We start from the raw sequence: 24526 nt of genomic DNA, 5'->3' as shown, positions 1-24526 counted from the left end.
GGCCGAGTCATTGAGCTGCGATTTCAATTTTGGAATCGAGACTGTCTTCACTCTCCTTAGCTCGTCCCCAAGAGCCCTGGTCGCCACAGCCGCACGACACTGCAGCTCAACCGTCTCCTCGACCATATCTAAGGTGGGAATGGTAGCAAAAATTTCCTCGTCCTCCGGACGCAAGTCAAATTGCATTGTAGGTGCCACCCTGACGGATGACACCAATAAGCTAATGGGACTGCCCGACGAAGACGGAGCGTCTGTCCGAGGCACCTTAACAGGACGTCCCCTCTTCTTTCCTTGAGCGGGAACAGGGACGACCTCCACCGGAACGACCTCCTGCTCAGTCGTCCGCGGGACAATCCCAGCGATGGTGGCTATTTTACTCTTCTTAGCCTGCCTCTTCAGACTATTCATATATTTCTTCAAACTCGGATCCATGCTCACAACAATTTCTGCACCACAAACACGAAGGTAAGATACAAATATGCTATCAGCCGAACGACCGCAAGAAGAAGGTGCTCACCATTTAGGTCCGCCCACTGCTTGGACGACCCGTAAAGGGCTATCAGTTCCCGCGTAGGGAGCCTACACGGTAGTTGATTCACGACCATCAAAATCTCTTGGTCGATGGGAGACAAAGATTCCCAAAGCCGATGGTCAAGGGAGGTGGGATTCTCCGTCCAATGGAATGGAAATTTTGTGCTTCCATCGGCATTATAGAATAGATCCCGGCCGTCCGGCTCGACAAACACTTTAAAAAAGTAATCCTTAAAATTCTTATACGAGGTAGTAAAAGCAGCAAAGCGTACGTTCCCCGGACGACTGGATAACGACAACCAACCTACTGGGGTACTCGGGTACGTGTTATAATAATATAAAAATGATTCGGCGGTCGGCAGGAGCCCAAATATCTGACAAATAACTCGAAAGGCTTGTAAAATGGCCCACGAGTTAGAGTGCAATTGTGTCGGTGCGACATTGAGAATCTGAAGGATACTCATGGTAAAATCATCAAAAGGTAAACTTACGTGTAAATGGGAAAACAAGGTACTATACACAAAGAAAAAGTTGTGTGGAGCATTCTCCCGGCCATGACACACACGGTCGGTCATATCGCATATATCGACATATAACGCATCGGCCGGGCAATCCGGGGTTAGAAAATTTTTATGGGTTGCTAGAAACTGATCTAATTTATCCGAAGACTTTATTTTACTGGGGATTCGAAGAACGGTAGGATCAACCCAATCATAACTTGGGCCGTCCGATGCCTGACTCGCACCGCGAGTCAAAGACGAACCCGCGACACTCGAAGACTCCTCAGAAGAAGGCATGACTAACCTTGAAATGAAGAAGAAGACACTGGCAGCAAAATCGGCACCTAGCAAAACAGAGCAAGCAACCCAAAACTCAGAGCAAAAGGAACGAAAAACCCTCAACTCTACAAATGAAATACTATTTATAGGCAAAGAGATGGGAAGCAAAACCCCTGCGTTCGTCTAACACCATTAGATCAAATCTAATCCAACGATCATATACGCTCGGCATACGAAACGGCACGTAATCCCTACCATTCAATCGATCCAGATGTGACAGCATCCCCAAATGGCAACTCTGCCATGCGTCACATCTCTGCCACACATTAATGATGCCAGCTATCACGCATTGTTTCCATAACCCCCTGAGCCTTATACGACTCTTCGTCCTTACATGACCTCGAGCCTGGGGGGCAAGTGTACCGGTCGGTACCGGACGACCGCGTTGTCCGAATTAAATTATCTAATTAAGCAAGGAACATGGTTACACGTGGGACAAACGGTTACAATTCCCACTGAGTAACAAACACACGTGAGCACTCCCTGGATTTTCGGGAACACCCCCTAGATCCCAGGAAACCATCTAACACGACCCAAGGACCACAAAACACGTCGCGACCACTAATGACCCAGAGGGCCCAAGCCCAAAGGGACATACAAAAGAAGAGAAAGAAAGAGAGAGAGGTATGTTTTTCAGATTATCAAGGATTCTCACTGAGAGAGATTACTGACTTGAGCGTCGGAGCACAATCGCAGGTACCCCCACCGGCCGACCGATGCACGCGAGGAAGAAGGAAACTCGAAGGACAAGACAACTAAGACTGAAGCAGACACCTTGCATCGACGTGGACCAACATTACTCAGTCCCCAATATCCATATAGGTACAAATTTAAATTCAGTAAAAAAAGAATTTTTATAAAGATTAATCAAAACATTAAAAAAAATAAAAAAAATAATAGTGCCTAAACACAAAGAAGAGAGAAATAAATAAAAAATAAAGATAAGAGTCACTGTCTACATAAAAGAAAAAAGAAAGAGAGAAAAAGAAATGGAGATTTGAAATAAGTTATTTAATAAATGATGTAATTGATTCTTTTAGAGAAAAGGGAAGTTATTAATAAGATAAGAGAGGTTATTAAGTTCATCAGTGTTATATTTTTAAAAATTAAATTATTTATTTTTATTAAATTAATTCTTATTTTTTTAGGGATAAAATTGGAAAAAATTATGTGCATCAATATACGGTTACGAGAATCCTAATTATAGACAAGTCATTTATTTTTAAAAATATAATTAGATTAATATAACATTAAACTTTGATTCGTTAAAAAAAAATACCATAATAAAAAAGCGAACAATGTATGTATTTGTTTGTGATCAAAATAAAGAATACTGGCATCCATACAAAATCATTTTCATTTCGAACATCAAATTGATGGTGGGGAATTTAAATTTCGGGGTGGGGGATTGATAGATGCCGTGTAGTTTGTGATTATGTATTATATTCGGTCAACTAAATAGTGTTTCTAGATTCATAAAAAATAAATATAGTTTTTATATTTTTTAAATATGGCAATAAAAAATGCATATCAAAATGAAAAAGAAACTCAAAATACAATTAAAAAAAAAAATCTTATAATGGTTCCTGCTATATTATTCATTATGTTTTTTTTCTCAACTGGATTTTGAACTCAGTGGATTGTATGAAACTGATTGTTTAATGTTTTTTTGAGTTTGGTTTGAACGTTCTTTATTTAAGTTGGAATGTGTTCTTTAGTTGGAGGTTAGTAAGGTACTAGCTCTTTATGTACAAGGGTTGAACCATCTTTGAAGTGGTTCCTATTTATTTATTTTTTATTGTTGATAAAAAAAATTCTATGTTTTTTACTTTTTTTTTTCTTGTTTGTAAAAAAGATACCGCTATTCCAGTTCTCGTTTCAATTTGCATCCGTCTAGCTCTTTTTAACTGGGTTGGTTACATGATTCATAATTGGGAATTAAAGCTTAAACCGTGTATTTTTTTTTTTCTTTTGAGAAAAAAAATTTAATAATCATCTAAGAATTATCTTAATTAGCATCTTTTAAATTGAAATATTTATTTTCAAAAATAATCTAAATATGATAAATGCCTTTTTTTTCACCAATATAATAGGAGTGGTATGCATCAATGTGTACTTGGGTTTACACGAAGCAACAGATATTTGCATTGGTGGGTCAGTGATATATATTTTCATTTAAAACCTGTTTTCATTTAACATCCATATAATAACTGTAAATAATAATAATATATTTAATTATGTATCAACTTGCAAATAATCACTTGTCTTATTGGGACAAGTTGATACTGTGTATACATTCGTCTCCCCACAACAAACAATGACATGCAACCTTATCAAGGGATAGGAAAAAGAAAAAAAAAAAAGCGGATACAAAAATAAAAATACAAAAAGGAAAATGAACTAAGACAATTTCACCTTGTTCATTGTAAAAGAATCCAAAGTCCATTAGATATTTTGACAATTATTCTAAAAACAAAACCAAACAAAAAAAGATACAATGAACTGACTGGTATAGTTTCATTATCATCTTTTATTGTCTTCTGCTTCAATTTTACATTCAATTATGTGTACTGTATGATTTTTCACCGGTTACCATTAACAACAACCTTATTTCACTTTTCTAAACAAAAAAAATTCTTGAATAATAAAAAACAACCACACCCTAAATCCATTACAGCTGCAAATTAACACATAAATGATTGGGAGACAATTGCAGGCGAAAAACTTGATTAATCAAAAACTCATATACAGGAATTGTACAACAGCCAAAATCGGGATATGTATGTATATATAGGAATTTACACAACCTAAGTTGCCATAGAAATGGTTATAAAAGGGTTGGTTGGTGAGATGAATTAAGCCCTGAAGCAGGGAACGAGGTGAAGATGGTGGTGATGGAGGAGGGAGGTGTCGGCATCGATCAAGTGCTGAACGTGCTTGAACTGGGCGAGTTGACAAGGGATAGTTATGGTTCCCTTGTGTGCAAACCCATATTCTTCCTCCGCCTCCTTCAGAAGCTGAACAAAGAGTGGGTGTTTGAGGTAATTGACCGGCACCGTTATTTTCTGCTGCTCTTCGCCTTCACCACCCACCTTTATTTTCATGCATCCTTTTGGTATCTCCTTTCTCAGCATCACCACATCCTTCACCTCCTGCTCACCCTCACACTTCGTCTGCGGAAGCTGTTTAAAGCTTATGCCCAACATATCGGAAGCAAAGAGGCTTTGTAGATTGGAAAAGGTAGAGAGAAAGGTTAAGTAGGTGAAGAAGGAAGTGAGGAATGAATGGATATTTATTGAGGTAAATGGATAGAAGCATGGAGGAAGGTAGTAATGAAGAAAGGGTAGTAAGGACTTAGGACTTGGTCACATGCGAATAATCCCTTCATAACTTCAAATTTGGTCCACCCTTTTAATTCTATGTACTCTTCCTCCCAAACATGCCATCCAACTACTTTCAAACTACCGACCTATCTACAACGCTTCATCTTCTAACCTATCCTTCCCTTCCCTCTAAATAATACGATTGGATCACATATTTTAAACTCTATTTATTTTTATTCAAAAATTACATTTTTTACGGTATAATATATTCTTTAAATATATTTTAAAGAATAAAGAAATTTAAATTTCATTTAAAAAGTTTTTTTTTTTAAATTTTCATATCTTACTCATTCATCAATTCTTATCCAATTCTCTCTTCTTGACTAAGTTTATATTGAAATATCATTGACTTAATTTTAGTTGAGACATCTTTAGCTCCATTGAGATTTGAAAATTATTAAATCAAAATCATCTTTACAAATTGAGTTGTAATTTATTTCAAATTGAAGTTGACTATGATAATTTAATGATCTAATTTTTCTCCCGATATAACTCGGTGTTACTAAGAGTTATTTTTTTTTATATCGTTATTATTTTATATTAAATATTTTTTTAGTTCATGGGTCAATTTAAATTATTTTTAAAATTAAACTCAGTTGGGCTATTTTCTATCACATTAAACAACGCATAAGTTAATGTTATTTTTAGACTAAGGTTAATAATGTTTTTTTTTATCAATATTGGTAAGATAATTTGGTTGATGTTATTTAGAAAGTTTCTATAGATGTCAATGAAACTATTTTTCGTTGTTACAAGTAAAGATTTTGAGGGAAATTATTTTTATGTTAACCATCTGTTAAAAAAACATTTGAAAAAATAAACAATTTGAAATGAAAGAAATTTAAATTTAATATATTTAAATCCTTTAAGAGTTTTAAAATTCTCCATCTAAATACAATATAAACATTTGAAAGTTAAAAGATATATGTATTTTCTAGTAAGATTCATGATATTGTATTAATGATTCATTGTCTATGTATCGATAAATAAAACTTTCTAACTGAGCTTGAATATATGAAATATTTATATTTTGAATTGTAAAATTTAAAATATATTTCTGAATTGTAAAATTTGAAAGTTAACTTAATATTTAAATGTTATATAAAAAATTATAATAACTTTCAAATTTTAAAATTTAGAATATCAATTTGGAAATAATTTTTTGGATTTATAAATGATTGTTGAATTATAAAATTTGTAAGTTAATTTTGTATTTTAAATTTTATAATTCGAAATACAAATTTAAAAAAGTATTTTTAGAATTAGAATAATAATGGAGGTGAAGGAAGAATTCTCTTAGTGGCTTTGTATTGTCTGTTTTACGATGAACGATCCAAAAAAAGTTTGATATCCGTACCTCCGGTATTACTATTCTACATTTTGATCAAATTTATTTTGTAAATAAGTAAACAAATATACTTTAAAGAAATACATTATATAATGATTCACTTTAAACTGTATTTATTATTTTTTATTATAAATACATGTAAATTTAAGTTCATCATATAATTGTAGACCTATTATAAAATAAAATATTTTAGATATAGGTCTTTAAAATAAAAGTATACCTTAATTTTTTTTTGAGATAAATAAATTATATTCAACCATTAAATTTGAAAAAATATTACATTTTTTTTTGAACTAGGTTGAACCATTATAGTCAACAAAACTTTTAGTTGGAGTATTTTAGTGTAATGGTTTTTAGAGCTCAAACTCTATAAATCAACTTCTTCACTTCAAGTTAAAGTGGGAGTGAACTAGTAGAGATGGGATCTCCAACACAATCCCAACACACCCCAACACGTTGAGACTGCCAACTCGTGCATGGTCCGATAGGTTCGAAATGACTCTAATACCATATTACAAAGTGGACTTTAAGCCTAACTCAACCCCATAAAACTGGCTCATAAGGTTGAGTTTTGCATTCACTTATATACAATAAAATGCTCTAATCTCTAGTCGATGTGGGATCTCCAACAAATATATCTTTGTTGTTGGATTTTTAAACTCGATAACTACTGTGTCGCAAAATTAGCACAGTACACATAAGGTGACTGGTGAATTTGGATATTCTGCTGAAATTTTAGGTTGTTCTTCATATGTACTTTCAAAATACTTTACTGAATTTGACATTTTAAAATATATTACAATTTTTTAATATATCAAAATCAGTGTATTTTAAAGGCACGGGAATAACACAAAAGATCCAAAAAGAAAAATTAAACTCGAACTTGATACGGGAAAGTAATACTATAAATGAAAAATAAAATTATATATATATATATATAGTGTCTCTATGTCATTAGTATATATATAGTTCAATAGAAGGAGAAGACAAAAAACGTGAGATGAGTAATATAACCAAAAAAGGAAAAAGAGTTATAAAGTGTGAGAAAATATTATAGGCAGAAGTTTGAGAACAAAAATACAGTGAAGATGGTGAACTGAAATAGGCAAATCAATGCAAAAGACTTGTCAACAGCTATAGCCATAAAAGCAAAACGCTGTTTATTGTGCTCTTCTTTGGGTTAAAACAGAAGAGAAATGGATTGATCAACTAGGGAACTTTGCTGCCATGGCACCTCTTGGTTCTTGTTTTTGTTTTTTCCTTCGTTAGTGAAGTCTTTGGTTACTTATGTTGATCATTTCATAGGAAATGATTTTTTTTAGACGATATTATTATTAAATATGTGTCCACTCATGTTCAACTAGCAAATATTTTCCCTAATACGTTGAGCAAGAAACAATTTGAAATTAGGTATTAAATAATTATGCTCCAACTTGAATAGATACTAGCTAAATATCTTACAAATCATAGTTGACAAATGTTCGACTGTAATATAAGGCTAATATTTCTAAAGTTATGTTGGCAAATATTTTAATGTAATATTCTATCATATTTTCTAATGTGATGAAGAATATTTTACTATAAACGTGTAATTAGTCAAAATATACATTTAGGTATATGTGGTTAGAAAGTGCATAAAGATAGTGCTTCCCTCTCCCTACATATTGTGCTGATTTCTTTAATCAAATAGCAAGACATTCTCATCGTATCTCTTTTTCTATCTTTCTTTCTTAATTTTCATATTGCTGTTTTTTGTGTTTGTATCTCTCTCTAGTCTTAATCTGTGTCTTATATATGTATAAAAGTGTCAAATTTGAATTACACATGATTCAAAAGTTTCTTCAAGTTTTTTAATTGTAATTATAACAGGATTGAGACGTTCTTAAAATATTTTTTTATTCTTTTTTTTGATAAAAAAATGATTTTAATCCTAATACAAATATATTTTACTTGTTAAGGATCTTTTGTTTAGGCCAACCTTACTTCATATGAGTTGAATGATAAGTTCTATCCATAACAAATAAGGACCTTGTTTGACCAATTAGATCAGAAATACAACTATCCAACTCTAATGTTTTTTTTATCATTAAGAAAGAAAGTGAAAACTAGAGGATGAGAAAAGTGAAGAACAAGTGTCTTTGCATTTCATTATATGCGTGGAAATTCAAGCTATCAAAAAAGAATGATGTCCATACCCGTGAAACGAAAGAAAACATAAATTATGTCATAAAAAATAAGTTTATTTTATTAATATTTACATTACGTATGAAAACACGTAAACGTTTAAATAATAAAGAATTAAGAAAATAACATATAACTAAGAAAATAATATTAAATAATACATAATTAAAAATAAAATAATAAATAATAAATAAATTTATCTCATATGGTATTATGATGGATCCAACCAGCAGCGTTGTCCATTTTCTAAAATTATTTCGGTCGTTGTTTCGCCCAGGTAAAGTAATTATCTCAAACAAAAATTATAAAAATACGAATAAACAGTAAATAAAGAATAGAAATTTAATTTATAAAATCGATATTACAAAATTGTAACTAACTTCATATAAAGTTAATTTTAAAAATAAGCCACAGTGCTAAAACTATTTCATAAAATATATTAAAAAAATAATAAAATAAGTTTCTTAGGCGACAAGAAATTAAGTGTAACGAATTGAGTCTAAAATGGAAAAGGGATGGACAGTTGTACCGAAATGGTTGTCCCAGAAACATTAGACTCTGAATAAAGTAGGACATTAGATTTAAACAAGGCCACGCGTCGCCCAATTTTGTATAGTGCTTTGAACATATAACTACTTGGTTCCTTTCAGTGGAGGACAAAAGAAGGACGTAACCGAGTACACCATGTTTTGTGGCTACATGTCATTCGGTGTCCCTCCTGAACTTATCCCATTGCCACAGATCAAAATCATTTCTTATTTAAACTACCCAACTTTTTTCCACAAAATGATGATCAATGCAGAATTTCAATGTTCGTTTGGGAATTTCACACACGAACTCATCATATCATACCATATCATATAAATACCAAATCCCATAACTTGAATAGCCAAAAAATTACACGCACATCAGGTACAAATTAACTCCCCAAATATGTCAGATCTTATGGAATATTCTCATTCATCGAATGCAGGCACGAGGAAGAAGAGGAGCAAGAACAAAAAAAGGTTCAGCGATGGACAAGTGAAGTCATTGGAATCCATGTTTGAGACAGACTCGAGACTGGAACCAGCAAAGAAATTGGAGGTGGCAAGAGAGCTTGGCTTGCAACCCAGACAAGTTGCCATATGGTTTCAGAACAAGAGAGCTCGATGGAAGTTAAAGCAGATTCAGCGAGACTACACCATACTTCGAGCCAATTATAAGACTTTGGATTCACAGTTTCATGCTCTCAACAAAGACTATCAATCAATGTTAATACAGGTGACAAATAATACTTGCGATACACTATTGATTCTCTACATACACAAACATTTCATACATCAAAAATTTAACTTTTAACTTTTTTTTTAAATGGGTCACGTAATTATTTCTTAATTTTTAAAAATATTGTGCTGTGGTAGTGACATCCATTGCAGTTGAGTGGGTGATGTGCCACTCTAGGGTCTCTGTCCAATTATAATATGCAATATGATTCTATGTTACATCCAAAAATAGAACTACGTTAGAATTAGTTTAAAGCTGCATGAACAGTTCGTATAGGATCCGCTCTAACGAATTATGTTTTCAACAGTTGCAGAATATGAAAAATCGATTACAAAAGCCCCTAGAACAAACTGAGAGTTGTAGCACAGGATACAAAGCAGCAAACAGCATGGAGAGTGAAGCGGGAAATGGAGAGGCCATCAAAAGAGAACAGGAGATAAAGCAGCCAAGCTCGACAACAGGAAGATCAGAAGACATTGTTTGTGGTGGTATCTCGGAATGTGACAGCAGCATAAAGGCAAAACAAAACTTTGGTGTGGAAGATGAACCTTCCCTTCTGAACTTTGTTGAGAACACTGATGGTTCTTTGACAACATCAGAACATTGGGGTTTGTTAGAATCAGAGGATATATTAGGCCAATTAAGCAGCTGTGATTATCAATGGTGGGACTTCTGGTCCTGAATGAAACAGAACAACCAAATAAATCATTGAATGCATGTGCATGACTCATCTGAAGTGAAACAAAGTGTAGCTGGTTTGCCTTATGATAAATACCGAATCAGCAAATCACATTATATATAGTAGAGACTTCAAATATGATTCAAGAGAAGACTTGGTCTCCTTCCTTCACATTTCATTCAATGCTCTTGTCCTGTTATGAATAAGATAATAGGTTATAATCTCAGTGTAATCATCGTACATAAAGAGAAATAAATAATATAGAAATAAGTTGCTTAAAACCAAATTGTTATCGCATTAATCTTGGCTAAGTATTTAAACATTGAAACCACTTGCCCCAAACAACTTGCTAATAATCAGCATAAGTTGTTCCTTTCATCCGTTTAATAAACATATATGATAATTAACTCTAAGTAACATTTTTTACAAATCTTCTATAAACACTTTTAAATGTTATATTTTATGTGTACTCACTAGGTCCAGTGATTGAAAGACTGTTAAAATATTGAAAAATAAAATAATATAAATAAATAATAGAATAAAATAACATTCTATCAAATTTCAATAAATAAATTCAAAACATTAAAAATATACTTAGTAACGGCAAGGTGTGAAAAGTAAAAGCTCAATCAAGTTAAAGCCTAACAATAATCACTATAAATAGGTGATATGTGTAACAGGTAGGTATGGTGCTTTTGACCTGATAATCAAACAAACTTATTTTGACTTTATTATTGGAATCCCTTACAGGTACACACATCCACTCGAGAGTGATCCTGAACCTAGAAATCGAGAGCTGAATCAGATCCAATAGCCAAGTGATGATCCACATCTAGTAGCCAAGAACAAGTCTAAGTTCATATAATAAAAAGTTCAAACTAGCTGGTCCAGTAATCGAAAGCCGAAGTCAACAACAAGAGATCGAAAAGTTAACTAAGAAGAGGAGAAAGAGTTAATTGTTTTTAAGGTCCTATAAGAACATTGTGTTTCCTAACTTTATGAAAGCTTAGTATCAATGAGGATGTGACATTACCAATTCCTCAAAACATTAAAATATTTTAGAAGTAAGAATATTTCAGAAGAAAAAGAGCATGGAGATATCTATGACTGTTTGATTCATTTTTTCATTTCGGGTTCATGACAATTCACCACTTCTCATCTCCTCTATATTCACCTCTCACTCAACCATTAAAATAACGTGAGAATCAACCCTCATCTATATCGTAGTGGTAAGAATGCAGTACCCTTTACTCAGCAACGATTATGTTAAATCCTTTCATGTCCAAGTTAGAATGGAAAAGATTAAAATAACAAAGTAGTTCTTTTCCATATTAAGCCAGTAGTACAGAAAAAGTTCACGAATTATTAGTACCCACTACACGAAGTAGGAATAACCATATATTCGAGGAATTGTTTGAACAAAATTCTGCTATCAATAAAGTTTACTACACAAATATTGTTCTAGTAAGAAGTAGACACTTGACAAAAACATAAATTTGCTTATAACTAATGGTCTGTCATATGATATTTCATTTACACATTCACTAGGTTATTGCAAGAACTAGATTAACAGTTAAAAAAGAGTACCTTAGCTAGCATCATGAATTTATTAACAATTAATTACATCCTAAAAATGTATTAATGATATAAAAACTAAATCCTAAATCATTTTACAGTGTCTATAAAATTATATTTTTATTATTATTATGGCCCTATTAAAATTATTATTCTGTTTGTGTTTCTGCTAAATTTTCAAGTGTATAAAGTGGAGACAATAACGTGACCCCAAACTTTACTTGATTAATTGAATAAAGAAAGGGAATGAATTCATTCGTTGGTAGAGTTGGAACTGTTTATCAATTCGTCTATTTGAGCCAAAAGGAATTTGAGCGTGGTTAAAAGGATATTGCATTGTGCATCCCTATACTTTTAGCTGCACTCTGTAAAATTTGAAATTTCAAATCTACCTTTTGAAAATAAATTATCAGCAGCTCTTATTTTTTACAGTTTAATTTTGAATTACGCAATCTAGTGAACTTTCATTCTAAGACATTAAATGTAATATTTTGTATTTTAAAAAATGTATTCTTAAAATACAAAATAAAGAATATATTAAGTTTAGAATCTGAATATTCCCATAAACAGTAACAATGTTTCAACTTCAAATTTCAAATTTATTAAGATTAAGATGACATCATTATAATTTCACCACAACTTTATTACGTCTCGATTCATGATATAGAAATAGAAATATTAGACATATTTCTCGAAATATGGTGAATCTAACCCCTTGATCATAGCAATCACACAAAGATGGACATTATACTTACTTAACTCATGCCCACACAAAGTAATAAAGGATTCACCTGTTTACGTTGACAACTCAGGGTTATGAATTCAACTAAGTTGTGATTTCAAAACGCATTCAATTTGCATTTAAATCCATCCCTACACCAGTGTCGGTCAGGCTGAAAAACGAGCCACCATTTAATTTGGCACCACGTTATAATATCACCTGACTGATTGATGATGTAGCAGGCACCTTGCAAAACGTGCATGGCTCCTCCTTTTGGATACTCTTTATGCATTGTGTAAGTAGTTTTTGTTGTGGTTATTTGGTAATTTGCTTTTTACCACCAATGTGGTATGAGCAAATCAAGGCCCACTCCTTTAGCATAATCTATCTATGACTAGTTTTTCCTGCACCTCCATATCTTCTTCTGCCACCTCCATACACAATATTTTTCTGCCACCTTTATATCCAATATGAAAATACATTTTTATCATTTTTTGTCACCTCCATATCCAATATGAAAATACATTTTTATCCTTTTTTGTCACCCCATAAACTAGTTTCCAGATTATGTAATCCAAAACACATTTAAAAAAAACTTCCGGATTACATAATCCAGAAGTCTTATTAGCTTCTGGATTATGTAATCCAGAAAATAATAATGCATCTGAAAAAAGGGGCATTTTTGGAAATTCAAAAATATATGGAGGTGAGAGAAGAAGGTATGGAGGTGCAGGAAGAAACAGTCTCTATATATCACGAGCAGGCCCAGTTAGCTGAGGGTGAGAAAGAGCTTACAGAATAGTAAGCTTCATGAGAAGGCTTCCTTTCGACCATGCTATCCTAGAAATCCAGTCTCTATATATCACGAGCAGGCCCAGTTAGCTGAGGGTGAGAAAGAGCTTACAGAATAGTAAGCTTCATGAGAAGGCTTCCTTTCGACCATGCTATCCTAGAAATCCTACAAATCCGAACCATTCATGACTTCAATGAAAACCAAAAACCGCTTCATCGTTGACCAACAAACATAGGGATCAATCAATTGATTTTTAATAAAATCCCTTTAAAAATATTCAAAATCTTGAGAGAATTTAAACAATTGTTTAAATGGAGAACTAGCATGACTGAGCAAAGACAGCACACCACACCACAGTGCATCAGGGCCCGGATGGTGTTGGGTGGGGTGACGAATTTAAATGATACAGAGACACAACATTGATCAAAGTATAATTACTTGGATACTCCTTGATATGGACAATGAATTAGCAAACCTACTGAAACTTCCGCTCTAGCTTAAGTTCAGCTTTCATGAGGTGCTGCATCCTTATTTTTGCCATAGGACTGCAGAGCAAACACAAGGCCCAATATCAACAAGGGCAACAGGAATTGTAAGATCTTTAGAACAAATTCAGAAGATTCATTGCCACCGCCGTGAGCCTGTGTAGGTGATGGCTGTCTATGGTTAACTTTGGCAGGAAGGGTGGAAGTTTCAAACTTCCCAATGAAGTACTTGTCCATCATTTCTATGGCAGAATCACTGTGACCCACATCTTCAAAATCAATGGTAGCATCCTTCGCTGTAAAAATGACAAAGTTGGGATTCTTAGTCCACTCCTTATCAGTTCCTCCTCCGCTGGCCAGCCCATTGATAATGTAATAGTTTATTCATATGAACCAGCCAACAAACAAAGAAAAATTAATTACCTGTTGCAGTCAGCAAAACTTCGTCACCTCCTGGATGGTCATCTAAAAATGGGGTGATATCATACACCTACCACAGTGGAATGCATTAAAGTATAGCAAATTTGATGGAAATACTGGTCATTAAAGTAAAAGTTCTAAATACCAATTGTGAAAGGTAATATAGAGTAATTGAATCTGAATATTTGGCATTTAGTGTTATACACACTTCAATATATCCCAAAGCAAAATTAACTCGAAACGTGTAAAATTACACTGTTCTCAATAACTTATAAACGTGACGCGCAAGTTTCTCGGGATATAACAGGTTCTTCCCAACAATAATCTTTCCCTATAAAAACAGGTTCTTCCCAACAATAATCTTTCCCAATAATAATGGAAGTTATGAGAAATTGAGGAGAGCTATGAGAAATAAACTATTCTCTGATACCATTGTTCTCTAATACCACTATTTATAATGATAAAAACAGTTTCTTAAATCTACCTGGGTGATAAAGATAGACCAATTCTAAATGATTGAGTCAGACCAAATTTTTGTTTTGACAACCATGAAAATAAAATATATATTTTTAATAACTACTCAGATTCCTTAGCTAATAACATAAAAGATTTAATCTTTTGAAATATAATAATTCCCCACCTCTTTCAAAAGGTTAAATAAAGTACATAAAAAAATTCTGAATTCTCTTTCTTTCAATGTAATGCTTCAACCTGGTGCAACAAACTATATAAACCAAACCTACATTAATAAGCCTTAACATATAATGGTCTAACAAGCTATATATGAACTAATGACACTTAATGTATGTTAAAGATCTACCAATCACGCTACACCCCCACAATCCTTGTTATCATTGCCAATAGACCATGCAGGTGCCCGATATTCATAGGTGATCTAGATATCTTTTCAAGAAGTGGCCCTACTTTAAATTCATAGGTGCTCTAGATATCTTTTTGAGAAGTGGCCGTACTTGACACTTACATGAATGATTACATGGGAATTCAAATGACAAAATAGCTACTGGAGTAAAAGGGGATACAAAGTAAAGCATCACCCAAACAACTCAATACAAAAGAATAAAGCTAAGACTTGTTGCAAAGGACTATTCTTAACAGTTCAGTGATGATTTTGAATAAACTTTCGCTCCTGTGTGACACGTTTAGATATCATTAGAGCATTAATTCCCATGCAACTAAAAAAGGATGGAAATTATTTCAATTGGATGTGAAGTCATCATTTTTTAATGGTGAATTGACCTCAAGGATTTGGTATTGAAGGCCAAGTTTTGGGATGTTTGGATGTACTCCAATTGATACATCAGAAGTTGTGAATGAAAAAGATGAATAAAGAAGATAGAGGAAGGAATGTTAAAGCTACCAATTATAAAAGTCTGATTGATGTAGAAGGAAGGTTGTTAAGATTGAGCAAAATGCATAAATGATACAAAAACACGTTTTTTCAACTTAGGTGTAATCTTATGGTATGCAAAGACGCAACAAACTGTGTCTCAATCTTCTATAGAAGTTGAATATAATTCAAAATGGCTTAGCAACCGAATAAGCAAGTTGGTTGAAAATTTTGGTGAAAAACAAGATGTTGTAATTATTCATTGTGATAATAAATCAATCAGTTTTATGGGCAACGATCCAATCTATCATGGAAAAACATAGCAAATAACCATCAAACATCGAGAAACAACTAAAGAAAAAAAATGTGAAATTAGAGTTTTGCATGTCTGAAGATCAAGATTGGGCTTTTCCTAAAGAAAAGTTTCAGAAAATAAGAGAAGTGTTATGAGTTCAAGAACAACAAATAAAGAGGAAGAATATGGATTTATAAGTTGTCAAAAGTGCTTAGTGGAGATTCAATACATATCGAAAGTCTTTTAAGAGTACTTAGTAACTTTACATTCGTAACTATTATAGCATTGTTATTGTTATAACATTCTAAGAGTCATTGTTTTCCAATCTTTAAAATGTCTTGCAAAATATACATAAACTTAAGAGAGAGAAGGATCAAAACAGAGAGTAATTCAGTTTTAAATTAACTTCCTCTTGTTTTAAATTTTAAAAAAGGAACATATTAAATTAAATTTCAACTTATTGTTTACTTATAAAATATAAATTATTTTTTCAATTAATTATATTATTTAGTGTGTGTGTGTGTGTGTGTGTATATATATATATATATATATATATATATATATATATATATATATATATATGGTTACAATTCACTAATCAAGAATACCGGATTCTTAAGGTTATAAGTTTTTGTATCCCTCTTGTACAGTGCAAAACACTAGTACATGCCAGTTTTGCACACTGTATTGACTAATATATCATAGTCTACTTAGAAATTTTCAATTGATTCAACCTATTGTTTAGGAGCATTTAACAAGGAAGAATAGTATAGGCTAGTCAATTAACAATCAGAACTCTTTCTCCACTGAGCCTTGTGAATGCATCTACCAACCCAACTGTAAATGCCCAATAGCATTAGCAGCCCCTAAAATTGGTAGACAATCCCCATTCATATTTCTTTCTAGAAATAAAGATGTAGAATTTACAGGAAAATATGTTCATTCATTACTCATTGTATACAGTACTCATCATATAATATGACATTATTCGAAGCTTTTCAGATGAATAATGAGAATATTAATCAGATTCCAACTCCCATCTCTTTGTATATAAAGGGTATACTCTATCATCCACATGCAGTTTGAACAAAAAGTTGTTTAACCCAGGTACTGATGAGGATGATAAAAAGGGTGTAAGCTGTAAGGAAGATTTTTATTTATAAATGAAGACAATGAGGGTAGCATGTATATTAAAGATACTGGACAGAACATAATTAACCGATCAAGAGCTGCTTGTGAGGATGCTGAGTCTCATAAATGAGATTTTTCGACGTCTAGATCTTATAACATTTCGAGAAATGATACCAGGTTGAAAACTACAATGTTATAAACTACTTCTTAGAATACAAGTGTTATTCCAGCTTACTAAAGTACTCATATTACAGGTCTCACTCACTGTCTTCTAACCCACCAATGTAGGATTTATAATCCAGCAAAAAAAAACCCCGTAGCAAAAAGAACTCAACCAAAAACTGCAACAACACAGTATCAGTAGCACACCTAGCATAAGGCCTAATGTGCAAAAGGAAACAGTAACAATCATGCTATAAATTATAAATTAAAAAACTATTTATACATTATGAGCTTTAATTATATAAATGAGCATACACCTGTACAAAATAGGCTAAAATAGTAATATAACATTCAATTCATAAATTTTATTATCACGTCAATTTCAGAATAGGCATTCCAACCTGGTTTGTCGGATACAAAGTATCTGGTGCACTTTGATTATTATTCTTAATATAAAAAAGCAATTCACTGAATTACTTGCTGACGCTAATTTAGATGGTTTACTACGCTCCTTGATATTAAAAAAATGTTAAATTCAAAACAGCATTGGATTGATGAATTGTTAGTCTGAGTAAAACTTGATACAATTAGTATACTTTATCGGAGATTAACAAGAGGGGCTTGAACCCCTTCACACCCTTTATAATTAATTCCTCAGCCCTCCTCAACAAGCATAATGGTGAACCCAAAAACTGAAACAGATAATAAACTACAAAAAAGATAAAGAAGAAAGACAAAAGAAACAGACCTTTTCATTGACAATGATCCAGCAATCCTTTTTGTGGTTGTGCTTAGACACCTCCCCAAAAGACAAGGTTTTAGGATTTGAAGCCATTGCTGACTCTGCCACACAAAATCAAGCACACGCCAACTCCCACATTATTCTTCAGTGAAGAAGTAAGGATATTAAGAGAGAAAAAAAGTTGAATCCAGAACAGGAATACTCACATCTGAAGCTAAGCTAGGAAATTAAAAACTTCAAAGAAAAAGAGCACGAGAAAGTTTCTTACATGGAATAGGAGTAAGGCACAACCTTTTGCCCTTCAACTTCACAAATTATTAGACATTGGATCCCAACTACTTGCTCCAGAATCTATATATAACAAATTACATTGATACTGCACAGATCTTCTCAAATTACAATTTTGTACCCTACTTTTTTTATTACTACAACGGTCTTTTCTACCAGATTTAAAATTTAAGAAAGTACATTATATAAAAACAATTTAATATTTTTAAAATAAATAGAAAATTTGGGTAAATTTTTATGAGATTAGAATGTCAATGTATTTCAAGAAAATATTAAGATTGTCAGTAAACTTTATTCTATAATTTTATTATAATATCAATAATAATGAAAATAGTTATATTTAAGTAGAGTAGTATTAATAAGAATAAGAATAATTATTTTTAACAATTAAGTTTTAAATTAAGTTGATATTTAAATATGCCTTTCATTTTTAATAAGAAAAACATTGTGTTCTCATTTTACTTTAATATAAGCCATGCGCTCCACGCACGGGGTTTCTAGTAATATAATAATATTGGATGACGTGTTAATAAATAGATAAATGTAGAAGTGCTAAACAAATTAAATAAAATAATAATAATAATAACTAATTAAACTGAACAAAAATATAAAAAATGAAATATGTAGCTCGATTCACTATCAATATTCTATAACAAACTTCTTAATATCATAAATATTTATTACAAGAGTTAATAGTCAATTTAATGAGCCATAATGACTCATACTTAATGGACTATCTTAAGTTTAACCTAATGATTACTGTCCCAAAAATCTATAAATGGAATCCTTCATAAATTTCAAATCATCTTATTTAATATACTTATATTTAACGCACACATACTATCATTTTTAATGTTTGTATTGCCTTAAACATCAAAAAGTATTGTTGAGATATATCTCTTTATCTATCTGGTGATCAGTTAAAAATTTATCCACAGAAAATACCATGTTCTCACCACAAAATTTTCCCGAATTTATTTTCGGTAAGAACAAAATACAAATCGAAATTAAGTTTTTAGTTAAAATTTTACATTCAACTATGAAAAAAGTAGTTTATTTCAGTATTTAAATTATTACAAGAGCTAACTGAATTAATGTATTTAATTCAAATTCGAATAGTTCGAAACAAATCTTAATTAAACTTTTACATTGAGGAAAAAAGAGTCATGAGAGTTGAAATTTGTTATGCATATATCACTTATATAGTTATTTTTAATGTTTCATTTATCTTTGTAAATATAATCATTTTCATTATTTTGTTGTTCTGGCCAACTCGAGGTTGGTCGACATCTGGATGAACTTCTGGTGGTCTTCCTTCAAGCACCTAGTGATTCAACCTTCGGGAAACGAGAGGGGTTTCTCTTGCGATGACACTCTGACGCTCAAGTCAGTAAGAGTATAAATATAATAAGTATAATATGAAATAAGAGTTAAGAGTACTCCCTATGTTGTTTATTAGACGATGATTAGATCAGATATTAAATTATCTTTTCTGTAGAGCGTAATATGGTATATATAGATCGAATTGTAACCTCTCCACCTTTAGTCGTGATTATACCTTAATTGAGTTATTAAAGCTGATTGATTGCGATTTCTTGAATTGTGTTCCCTCTTAATGTTAGATACATAGGTCGGGAAACGACCCATAAATAACCAAACATCGGGCGAAATCCATGACCTAACATATATAAATTAAGTATTAATTGAAGAAAGTCCAATTCAACCTATTTGATTAAATTTAAAAAAAAATTGTGGCTTGAAAATCTAAATTGTGGAAATGAAAAATTGTCAGATAATACAAAGTTATTTTTATTAAAGAAAAGAATAATATTTTTAGACACTTTTCTTTTTCTATCACTTCTATTTTATAACTCATTTTAATAATAAAATATTATATTTAATTAACAAAAATAAAAAATAAAGAAAATTTTAAAATAAAATAATAACATTAACTAAAGTGAGAATACAAATTAAAGTGTCAAAGTATCATTATCCCACTGAAAAATATAAACACTTTACTATGAATAAACTCTTGGATGAAATTTTTTTAAGGGTAGGAAGAAATGTTCAAAATAAAAATTTATCGTGTCTCACCTGATCAACTATAAAATAAATAAGTCTAAATATCCAAATGGAACTTAAGGAATGAGAGAAAAATATTCCTTAGAGAGTTTCATTTCAAAACTGAATATTGTTGGAATTTTGTCAAAATATTATGGGACGTTATTTTTTACTAACTGAAGGAATACTTTTTTTCAATGTGTTGCGATCCAAAACATATAAAAATTAAGACACTATTTTCAGATATATCGATTATTTTTTTCATCTTCACCCAATATAAAAATTGTACAGTCATACTTAAATTACTAATAATCAATTGTTGATCTTGAAAGAATAAGAAAACAAATGTTAGAAAATTATTATGATATAGATTAATATAAGAAATAATCAAACTCAAAGGATCTAATTTACAATATTATTAGATGATCTCATTCACCATCTATGTGATAATCTTCCTAGAGTGAATTATCTCACCAACTTAAAATAATTTTTGCAAAGGATTAAACTAGTAATTATTATTTAACAATTTGATTGAGTTCACAATCTTTTTCGTCAATTTATAATCTAATCGGTTTTCCACAAGGAAAGTTGCAGAGGTTAGAAAAGATAAAAACAAAATGACATATATAATTGAAGTTTTACAAGTTTTGACACAACATAGATTAATTATACTGGTGATACAAATTTATTGCAAAAAGCACATAGTGTAAATAAAGAATTAACAAAGGAGAATGAACGATACACAACCCCCTGCACCATGTAATAGACTGCTTCAGAATCTCTTTCATACAAAAACAATCAAGTGATTGAATAAGCCGTAAGCATGACCCATACATACGTTATACATGTTTATTTTCCAGCAAGGGCAGTGGAGAATCTTCAACTTTGCTCCAAAAGAGAAGGGCGAAGTAGAAGAATTAGAACTCGTGCCCCAAGTTGGCCACTCAATCTTTTTTTTTTCTTTCATTTTCTCCAATATATGCCATATACCATAACATAACGTAAGCCAAAAGCACAAAACAAGTAACTCCAATTCAAACAACACTATTCTCTGGAATCAAGCGTGGTGACCATCAGCTTGTTCCTTCAGATGGAAACCTTCACCGAATGGTTTCTTTGAAAGAGAAAGGCGCACTCCGGGGTCGTGGTGGGTGCAAGGAGTGTTGTACAGGAGCGAGTTGTTCACACACTGCACATTGCTGTTCATGTACGCAGCCATGGGGAACGAAGACGTTGTTTTACCTTTCTGATTCTTATCCTTCTTGTTCACACTCCCTTCCTCAGCACTCGAGCCCTGCGACTCCACCCCATCTACGTTGATGCTCGAATTCCCCTTCTTGTGAAGGTACTTCGCTTCGGGTTTCTTCGGGGACTGGATCAGTTCCATGAAAGCCCCTCTGTTTTCTCCAGCAATAGTTATGACCCTCATGCCAGAGTCCTCGGAATCCGAATGCTTTTTGTGAATACCCTTCTCCTTGGACTCACTTTCCTTGCCAGTGACGTGTTTTCCGTGATGGGCATTGCCATTGTTTTTGGGCGTTTCAGTGGCGCCATTGTGCCAGGGCTTGATCCTGTCGATAGTTTTCTGGATCAGAACGGTTTTGGGCTCGGGTTGTTCAGGTATCTTGGGCTCGGTCTTGAACTGGGAAGGTGGGAGGGTGAGAGGAGAGGGTGGAGGAGTGGTGGTTTTGCTATTGTTTGGTGAGTGCATTGGGCTACGATCAGATTGTTTAATTGTTTTAGGAGAGTGAGTGGGACTTGACACATGCACACGCGCATTCTTCTCAGGGGAAGATGTTGTAAGTGTGGTCTTGTGGACTGGAGAATTTGGGAGTGAAGAAGAAGAAAATCTGTTAGGCTGAGATAAAGATTCTGGAGCAGGATGAGGATGAGGTTGAGGTTGAGATTGAGGTTGAGTAGGGTGAGATTGTGGTGATGAAGGTGCTGAAGCAGTTCTAAATGCGGGCAGGCCCAACGTAGGGCGAGGCTCTTGGAGAGGGGCAGGGGCAGGGGCAGGGGCAGGGGCAGGGGCAGCAGGGGTGGAGCGAATGGAGGCTAAGCGGAACCAGGGACGAACTGGGGGAGGGTTAGCCATGACGTTTAGGAAGTGGTAAAACCGTGAAGAAAAATATTATAATTATGAACACAAGTAAGTAGTATGTGATGGAGGCGATGTTATTTATAGAACCATATTGTGGTGTTGGTGTGTAGATAGAGAGAAAGGGAAATGTGAAAAATGAACAGTTGAAGTTGTCCCAAGTCTCATGTAGAAAGAAACAAAAAGAGACATTACTGGTAGCAGCAGCAAAGAACATAAAAAAGAAAGAGAGAAAAGCAAGCATCTGATTCAATCGGCACTTCCAGCTGACACAAAGCTCGCAAAGTGAGGTTGGTATCCGCTGGAGTTATTTAGAATTTAGTTGAGTTTTGTCATAAATCATGTGGCTCTATACAGTTGTAATGCAACAATTACAATAAAATACATGAGTAGAATGATGTTACAGATGAATGTGTGGAGGAAGGTGGAAGTGTTAATATTGGTATATCCGTTGATGTGATACACCTGCATTTACTATACCACTGCTGTCTTGCAGGTGACTTTGCTTGGAAAGAGAGTGAGGGAGCGATGCTCCCTTCTCTACCTTCTGCCTTTTCCTTCTTTTCAAGATGCTTCACACGCCTTCCTTTCCCCTACGTCTGCAAACTAACTACCTTATTTCAACCATCCACAACAAAATAACCTATGTGTTTACATTTACATATCTACATACATTGCTCCTTCATTCCTTTCTGTTAGCCGTGCTTATTTTGTAATGGAGAAAAGTTTTATTCCGACTAAGGTTTTCGTACACTAATATAGTCTCATATTGCTTAGGAATCGAATCAATAACAGTTTATATATTTTCTCTTCTTTAAATTCACCGAGACAACTTTTAAAAACAAAACTATGATAGATCACCGACTTCTAAAACGAACAATATACGATAATTGACACTAACGATACTATTTTTTCGACTTCAGATCTAAAAAAGAGTAAAAAAACATATATTTAAAAGATGTGAAGTGTATGTTTTTATTTTAAAGAATGTTAATTTAAGCACCTTTCTTATCATCATTCCATTCTTGGATTTAGAAAGTTAAGGAATGAGAGAGACTAAACTGGAAAAAAAAACTATGGTTATAATAAGCGGTGGAGAAATGCAAAACAAAAAGAGAGGAGAATTGTTTTGAGTGTACGGCGAATATCAAGCTCGTGTTCTTTTATTCGTGCCTTAACAGAAAACGTTGGAATGAAAAGCAGAATTTATATTTGTTGAAGAAATGAAAGTTGGGAAATACGATAATGAGCGATGAGCGGTGTAGGTTTAAGTTTGTTAAATTAGGAGTGGAGGACCAAGAATTTGTTCATATATTATGCTTGCATATATACTTCTAGACATGGTTAGTTTTGATGCCTTTTATAGCTCATTCAAATAAATGTTTTTGTAAATATAGATAATGGCATCGCTTTAAGCCAATAGATATAGAAGCTTTTGGACCTCCTATCTTAAAATGGTACATGTAATAAAAATATATCGTGAAATCGGAATTCTCCTTTAGATCTGTATTGCTCTATGTGGAAGCCTTCCTATGTCCCAAACCATTATCAATTCCATCAAACTCTTCTAGTACTCCCTTACCATATTATATATGTATCTTCATCCAAGACAGAAAACAGTAACATTCCCTTCCTCTCCCATATTCATGGAATCTACTATTAGCAAGTGTTCACATGCACGACCATACCCACATATGGTAAAACAAGTATCCTAAAAAAAGAAAAGGAGACAACATTTCAATTGGTAGGAAGACATCTTTTCTGTTTCAAACAAATCTTCAGAATTTAGAACATACGTCCATCTACGAAAAAATTAATTGAAAATTAACTTAAACTAAAATCTTAAATACAAAACAATAGTATAATAATTATGCACTCTTTTTTTATAAAAGAAATCTTACTCAACGTTATAAAAGTAAAAAACACATTACAAAAATTATCTTTATTCACAAGGATAATTTTCCAGATTTCTAAATTTTGTTTTATATATTTTCAAATCACTTTGCTCAATATTATTATTATTATTATTTTCTTTGGATTTAGGATTTGTATCCCGGACCAGGTAGAAAGTATCAACTTAATCACTGGAACAAATTATTTTCATAGATTCAGTTATGTTATTATAATGAATAGACCTACTTATACTTCATAAATAATTCAATAAATTAAAAAAGAAAAAA

The 24526-nt window shown here is 32.7% G+C and overlaps 3 protein-coding genes and 1 pseudogene across 5 annotated transcripts; 1 reads left to right on the top strand and 3 right to left on the bottom strand.

Annotated features, from left to right (window-relative positions):
• Window positions 1–4080: 4080 nt before the first annotated feature.
• Window positions 4081–4715, bottom strand: LOC150027330 (auxin-responsive protein SAUR32 pseudogene; annotated as a pseudogene). The gene has a single exon (XR_016521685.1). The product of XR_016521685.1 is annotated as an auxin-responsive protein SAUR32 pseudogene (transcript).
• Window positions 4716–9068: 4353 nt separating this feature from the next.
• LOC137831931 (homeobox-leucine zipper protein ATHB-12) lies at window positions 9069–10378 on the top strand. The gene is made up of 2 exons (XM_068639842.2): window positions 9069–9545; window positions 9856–10378. Exons 1-2 carry the CDS (start codon window positions 9216–9218, stop codon window positions 10228–10230), a joined length of 705 nt encoding a protein of 234 aa, XP_068495943.1. The 5' UTR covers window positions 9069–9215; the 3' UTR covers window positions 10231–10378.
• Window positions 10379–13534: 3156 nt separating this feature from the next.
• Window positions 13535–18319, bottom strand: LOC137831930 (cytochrome b5). Of its 2 annotated transcripts, none has more exons than XM_068639838.2 (4): window positions 18168–18319; window positions 17906–18000; window positions 14225–14291; window positions 13535–14097 (listed from the first exon to the last, which is right to left on the bottom strand). In XM_068639838.2, the coding sequence occupies exons 2-4, from the start codon at window positions 17990–17992 to the stop codon at window positions 13820–13822; spliced, it is 432 nt and encodes a 143-aa protein (XP_068495939.1). In that variant the 5' UTR covers window positions 17993–18000; window positions 18168–18319; the 3' UTR covers window positions 13535–13819. The 2 variants fall into 2 exon arrangements, with proteins under 2 accessions (XP_068495939.1, XP_068495940.1); XM_068639839.2 differs by having other exon boundaries at window positions 18106–18218.
• Window positions 18320–20857: 2538 nt separating this feature from the next.
• LOC137833524 (uncharacterized) lies at window positions 20858–22525 on the bottom strand. Its single transcript, XM_068641867.2, has one exon. The coding sequence runs from the start codon at window positions 22341–22343 to the stop codon at window positions 21306–21308; it is 1038 nt and encodes a 345-aa protein (XP_068497968.2). The 5' UTR covers window positions 22344–22525; the 3' UTR covers window positions 20858–21305.
• Window positions 22526–24526: the final 2001 nt, after the last annotated feature.

Source organism: Phaseolus vulgaris, chromosome 6 (genome assembly GCF_051622355.1).
Source record: "Phaseolus vulgaris cultivar YP4 chromosome 6, ASM5162235v1, whole genome shotgun sequence".
NCBI lineage: Eukaryota > Viridiplantae > Streptophyta > Magnoliopsida > Fabales > Fabaceae > Phaseolus > Phaseolus vulgaris.
Note: the sequence above shows the minus strand (reverse complement) of the source record. Positions and strands in the feature narration are given on the sequence as shown.

What these genes read in the sequence shown, in the direction of transcription:
- LOC137831931 (XM_068639842.2), top strand. Translation starts at nt 9,216, where the DNA reads ATGTCAGATCTTATGGAATATTCTCATTCATCGAATGCAGGCACGAGG. An exon ending in ATCAATCAATGTTAATACAG is followed by an intron (nt 9,546 to 9,855) that starts GTGACAAATAAT and finishes TGTTTTCAACAG; the next exon opens with TTGCAGAATATGAAAAATCG.
- LOC137831930 (XM_068639838.2), bottom strand. Translation starts at nt 17,992, where the DNA reads ATGGCTTCAAATCCTAAAACCTTGTCTTTTGGGGAGGTGTCTAAGCAC. An exon ending in GGATCATTGTCAATGAAAAG is followed by an intron (nt 14,292 to 17,905) that starts GTCTGTTTCTTT and finishes CCACTGTGGTAG; the next exon opens with GTGTATGATATCACCCCATT. An exon ending in AGTTTTGCTGACTGCAACAG is followed by an intron (nt 14,098 to 14,224) that starts GTAATTAATTTT and finishes TCATTTTTACAG; the next exon opens with CGAAGGATGCTACCATTGAT.
- LOC137833524 (XM_068641867.2), bottom strand. Translation starts at nt 22,343, where the DNA reads ATGGCTAACCCTCCCCCAGTTCGTCCCTGGTTCCGCTTAGCCTCCATT.